The sequence below is a fragment of the Abramis brama genome (assembly GCF_963993115.1).
Source record: "Abramis brama genome assembly, chromosome: 18".
NCBI classification, from domain to species: domain Eukaryota; kingdom Metazoa; phylum Chordata; class Actinopteri; order Cypriniformes; family Leuciscidae; genus Abramis; species Abramis brama.
Window position 1 is genome coordinate 4589162 of NC_139980.1, and position 6578 is coordinate 4595739.

A 6578-nucleotide genomic window follows, 5' to 3' on the forward strand; every position below is an offset into this window, starting at 1 on the left:
TTCTATTTTATTGAAGAATGAAGAATAGAATAATAACACTATTTAAAAAAATATATAATATTTATTTATTAATAATATAAATTGTTAGATAAAAATATATTCTAAAATAAAAGTATTATTATTATTATTATTATTATTATTATTATTATTATTATTAAAATGATGATGATTAATTATATCATTACATTTTTCTTCATTCTTCAATGAAATTGTATTAAATAAAATACACATTATTATTATTATTATTATTATTATTATTATTATTATTATTATTATATATATAATTATATATATAATTTCAGTTATTTGTCATTCCTCAATAAAAATGTAAGATAAAATATATTCTAAAATAAATAATTATTATTAAGGAGATGATGATTAAGGAGATGATGATAATTATTCAGTTACTCTTCATTCTTTAATGAATTTGTATTAGATATAATAATAATAATAATAATAATAATAATTATTATTATTATTATTATTATTATTATTATTAATATGAATATTTTATTATTATTATTATTATAAAATAAATAATAATTATTATTAAGGAGATGTATTAGATATAATAATAATAATAATAATAATAATAATAATAATAATAATTATTATTATTATTATTATTATTATTATTATTATTATTATTATTATTTATTACTATAGCACAAAGAGAAGGGTCTCCTGAGGAAATCCACACTGTTGCAAACTAGTGTACTATATAATGCTGTATTAAAACTAGTGTACTATTTAATGCTGTATTAAAACTAGTCTACTATATAATGCTGTATTAAAACTAGTCTACTATATAATGCTGTATTAAAACTAGTCTACTATATAATGCTGTATTAAAACTAGTCTACTATATAATGCTGTATTGTTGCCAGATGTAGTGGTTCAATAAGCACTGCTCATGAAATATATATTAATAATGCAACACCAAATTTTTGAAGAATTGCCATGAAAGAAGGTGGAGATACATGTCTGCTCTCACACCTGTAGCTGAGTATAGTAAACGCTTTGATGCCATCTGTATGTCGTCTCCTCGTTCTGTTCGTTTCTCTCTCTCTGTGCTCGTCTGTCCTGAGGAGAGGAATCTCACAGATCTGCTGTCTTCTTCATTCTCTCTTTCTGACACGCACTCCTGACCGGCCTGTGTTCTGTCATCCATACATTCATCCATACATCCCTTATTACTTCCTTCTTTCTTTCCTTACTTCCTTCTTTACTTCATTTATTCCTTCGTCACTTTTTTTTACTTGTTAAAACAACAGAAATCATTAATTATCTTTGTTTATGGATTTGGTAACGATGGTAAATATTGGTCAACATTGGAAAATGACTCATTACTGGTCTGTGTGTTCGTACATTAATGATTTATCTTGTGTGTTTCAGGTTTTATCCCTCCTCACATTTAATTTTAAAACAATGTGCTTTTTCTGCTAACTGAGGCACATCAACTTTATTTATACAGCACATTTACAGCACTTAAAATTCGTTTAGGCTTGTTTCATTCTTGTTCTCTATATGATTCATTTTAAATGAATTTGTGTAGTGAGAGCAACTAAAATACGTGTATAGCGCTTAGAATGTTTGTAAACGTTTTGTTTTATTTACCAGTATTTTACAACTATCTGTTTTTTGTTTTGTTTTTCTCCCAATGGAATTGACATATATTGAAAATACGGTATATGAGACTTTATAAGTGATTGCTATTTGCGAAGCTTTTCTTCTCTCTCTCTCTCTCTCTCTCTCTCTCTCTCTCTCTCTCTCATTTTTCACCTTGCAATGATCAGAAATGGAGTTCCAATCAAGGAGAACGAGGGATTGCTCTCGTCTATCTGTTGGAAGGGGGTGATGAGTAGAATATCTTAACAGCACATTACTGCTCTCTCATATTCACATGTTCATTCCTTTCGAATGATGAAAAATTCAAATGATTTGTCACAAGCCACATCATTTTTATCATCAGCATGCATTTGAAACATTATAGTGTTCCCTGTGCCAGCTCTCTCTCTCTCTCTCTCTCTCTCTCTCTCTCTCTCTCTCTCTCTCTCTCTCTCTCTCTCTCTCTCCCTCGTCATGCTGTTTTTCTTTTTCTCTTTGTTTCTCTCCCTCTTTATGAAGTGGTTTCTACAGCTGGCCGATCTTTCTTCACAGTTCAGCGCTCGACATTTTAGCTCCGACTCTCTCCATGCTCTTCTTCCTTTTCTTTCATCCTCTTATTTTCCTCCCCTCCCTCCTTCTATCATCCTCTCTCAATTTCTCCAACACAGTCTTTCTCTCTGTTTTTCACTCTCTCTCACACACACACTGCACTTGCTGTTCTTCGACCTTTTAGCTCCGTCTGTGCTGTCTCTGACGGCTCTCCACAGACATCATGGCTGGAAAGAAGAAATAAGAGTGAAAAACTGCATGAGGCTTTGAGGGGGTGGAGGAGAAATTCACCCTCACATACACAAGAAAAAGGAGTCAAAATAAGACTAAATATGTCAAAAATGATAAATTGACATACTCTAGCTGATTATGCATTTGAAGGTTCTTTTGATTGCTGTGGTCTCCACATGTTGCACTCAGCTTTGAGTCTGAATAAAGTGAGCCGTATGAGTTGTCTTGCAGCTCTATTGATTGTTGTTTAAACCAGTGCAGATCCTCTGTGTGGCAGAAGTCTCACGGACTGTTTCGAGAAGCTTGCTTAGCAACGTTAACCATGTCTGTGTAATTCACTCTCTCCATATGATGCTCATTTCAAACTCATTTACTTGTGCTAATAAAACGGCCGCTTATAATAGCTCAAGTTTGGCCCTCAAAGCGGTTTCACTTTCAGATGTACAGTCTCTATTAAAACGTGCGTTTTACTTCAAAATATTACTATATCCATTCTGAATAGTTTTTCCGAAAATTGTGTTCATGAGGGAGTCACACATCTTTCTAATGCTATAAAATATAGGTGAGGGATAATGAATAATCAGTCGTTGTCAAAAATTAAAACCCAACAGCAAAGCCAGTAAATAAATAAAGAGACCTGAAACATTGATTTGATTTGAAATGATTTCATTATGAGCGTAGAAAGAGGCCAGAAGAGGGTCAAGACTATAACCATGGAAATTGTGTTTTCGTGGTGTTGGTCTTGTCTTGGAATTGGGAGCTTGTGGACTCTGACTCACTCAGACTCGAATTGACTGGACTCGGCTCCAACACTGGAGTGACACGAGGACGGCTGTGGATCAGTTTGATCAGGGTCAATCACCCATGCCTCATGAATCATCCATCACACATGAATGATTAAAAGCAGCTTTTAAAGATCTGACCAGTGTAATGTGCGTCATGTATCCCAGAGTTAATAATGAAAGTGGACTGGTTTATCACAGAAACACACACAGGTGATAACCAGGCGTGAGTGGATAAAAGTGGCTTAGATCATTGATATTGTGTGTAATTTTAGTGTCCATATCCCTCCAACAGCTCTGATTACCTCTCTCGGTTACTCTACTCTTCCCTTTCATTTATAGACCTAAATGACAACATTAGAAGGAACATTTTTGTGACATAAATGTAGTTACATCCTTACTGTCTGTGTATGTATGTACATGTCAACCTGAACTCTTTCCATAGGCATTAGAAGTCTTTGTGTGAGGTCAGAACAGTACATATAAACTGCATTTGAGTATTTTATATCCACTATTAACGTCACGTCACGTTTAATATGAGTACGCGTGCACACACGCAGTCAAAGGGCATCATATCTCTTGGCTTGCGCTTGCCTTTAATCAAATTTAGCACATAATTGATTTTCCAGTGTGCTGACTCTTACAGTACCGCTCCTCTGTTCTCCACCTCTGAAGCCGGCGGTTGAATAATTTATGCTGAAAAGACGAGAGAGGGTCTCCTGGTCTCTCTGAGCGGGCTGGGGGTCGCAGAAGGGTTGGGACATCTCTCTCGGAGCTCATTTATATCGCATGTGACCCCCTTCAGACTTGCAAGTGCAACATGGCCACTAGATAACACAGATAAAGAGAATATACAGTAGTGTTCCCAGCTATTGTTATGTCAAACAACTTTACAAGGGTTATTGGTGTTTTTTGTAATATTGTCTCAGATGTGTACATAATAGAGTAGGGTTAATTCATTAATAATAGGGAATATTTGTATATACATTGGAATATGATGCTTTTATAGAACTCAAACTGTAAAGAGTTTTACAGTTTAATTGGACATTGCAAGCTTCGTGCTCAAATTCTATTTTAATACAAAAAGAATGTAATGCTCCTATTTCTACAATTATTCACATTTGAATCATCAATAAATTGTGGTTACATGGTTGACATTTTAAGATTTCATAGAATAGTTTGACATAGATTGGTAAAATATCTAGTAACAGGGTTGACCCAGTCGATTAGATTGTGTGATATTTTTGAAAGAAGAATTTTGTGCTCACTAAGGCTGCATTTATTTGATCAAAAATACAGAAAAACTAGTAATATTGTGAAATATTATTACAGCTTAAAATAACTGTTCTCTGCTTCAGTATATTTTAAATTGTAATTTATTCCTGTCTTCAGTGTCACATGATCCTTTAGAAATCATTTTAATATGCTGATTTAGTGGAATCCAAACTGATATTTTTTGTGGAAACCGTAAAGCATTTTTTTATGATTCTTTGATGAATGACTAAAGTTTAAAGTTCAAAAGAACTGCATTTTTGTAACAATGTAATATTATATATATTATATATATATATATATATATATACACACATACATATACACATATACAAGGAAGTTGTAAAAACGGGTGAAAACAAAGTAACAGTAATAAAGTAACAGGACTTTTGTTGTGTTGGGAAAATGTCCATATTAACACTTGGTAAAAGTAAAGTATAACAATTACTTGTTTATATATGGTGGAAATACAATATTTTGTGTGGTGTTTGTGTGAAGTGGGAGGTTTGCTCGCACACAGATTGTTTGTCGCACTAAAGTGTTTATTGAAATTGATTTTTTTCCTCCCTCTCCTGGCTTGTTTCTCTCTCTGCTCTTTCTATCTCTTTCTCTTATATTTCTGTAGGTGACTGAGGAGGTGTGTGACTCTGAGCTCCTGTCTTTGCTGTTGAATGCTGGGATGTTGATCAGTTGTGTGGACACAGCTCTGTATTCTTCTCTGGTCTCTCACATGCTGGCTCAGGGGGTTTGGGATGTGGAGAAGGCCGCTCGTGACCTCCACCAGGCCGGCCACAGTGCTCAGGCCGGGTCCTTGCTCCTGTCCTACCGAGGATCACACCCAGGACAGCTGACCTTCAATAGCGCCCTCGCTGTCATTAGAAAATGGCTTTGAGGAGTACGTGTGGGTACAGACTGACACGGAGGGGTCATGTGTGTCCGTCTGTGTTTTGGAGACAAATCAGTCAACAAATGAAAGAAGTCAATCTCAGCTGAATAAAATGGAATATTAAAGGGACATTGGCACCACAAATATCAGTTGTAATTAGCCTATTCAGACACTGTTTGTTTAGGATTTCTTCCCGTTGGCAAAAGACTCAAATCATCTTCCCATTTCTCTCTCTCTCTCTCTCTCTCTCTCTCTCTCGCTGTCGGTTTCTCTCTCCTGAGTGAAGCTCTGTGACACGGGTGTAATTACATTACTTTGGCTGTTTGGTCACGCTAGCCTGCGCTAATAATCATTACAGCCGGAGTCTGAATTGAAAACGTCGCATGTGTGCTGAGAGAGTGTTCTGCACGTGTATGTATGTGCGGCTTCACGGTTGATAGTTTCCACACACAACTTTTTGCTCTTTTCTTTTGTAGGGTTATTAATTATTTTTGAAGAAAACAGATTAGGCCTTCAGGCTCACTCGCCTGTGATTGTTTTAACGCGCACACAGGAACGTACTACAACATGTGTTGGAAAATATGTGGATTTTAATAAAATTGTATCAGCAGTGCTCAATAAAAAAGCATTTTGCTTTATCTCACAAAACCTGTTTTTTTTATATAACAAGTTTGGTGTACTGCACATTTTGGGCAATGAAGTATTAGGCCCAACGGTAAGAAAAGATTCTTAAGATAAATGTGATGTGAATGTTTAATACAAATAGTACAGCATCCGTTTTTAATATATTATTGTACTTGGCTGTAATATCTCACCTGATACCCTGAGTGTGCAAATGTGCTATAATTGAAGAAAGAAAACATTTGTTCTATTATTATTAGCGGTGCTTGCTAAGGCAAGTATAACTGATACTGTTTATCATGATCATTTGACCAAACTCCTAACCCTAATAAAGTACTGAACTCTGGTACCCGACTTGACCCGCACCGTTTGTCCAACAAACATGAATTGGTACCTCAAATCGTGCCAGTCATGTAAGAATACCAAATACAGACTTACTCAAGAGAAAACATTATTTGTGTGGTGGTGGTGGTGTTTTTGCTAAATGCATTCTGCTAATTGTGGTGTCTGCTAAGTGAATAAATACAAGAGTAAATACTCTTCATCAGACCTGAATCTGTGCGGCTTGTTAAAAAGAGATTACTTTAACTGTTATTTTTACATGCTAAACCCCACATTTTTAGCAACAT

General features: G+C 35.0%; 1 protein-coding gene across 2 annotated transcripts in view; it reads left to right on the plus strand.

Moving 5' to 3' along the window:
• nbas (NBAS subunit of NRZ tethering complex) overlaps positions 1 to 6295 on the plus strand; it is a 191255-nt gene extending 184960 nt beyond the window's left edge. For both annotated transcript variants that reach the window (XM_084090565.1, XM_084090566.1), the window contains exon 52: positions 5068 to 6295. In XM_084090565.1, coding sequence (XP_083946691.1) covers positions 5068 to 5334 — 267 coding nt within the window. In that variant the 3' untranslated portion in view covers positions 5335 to 6295. The remainder of the gene's footprint in view (positions 1 to 5067) is intronic.
• Positions 6296 to 6578: the final 283 nt, after the last annotated feature.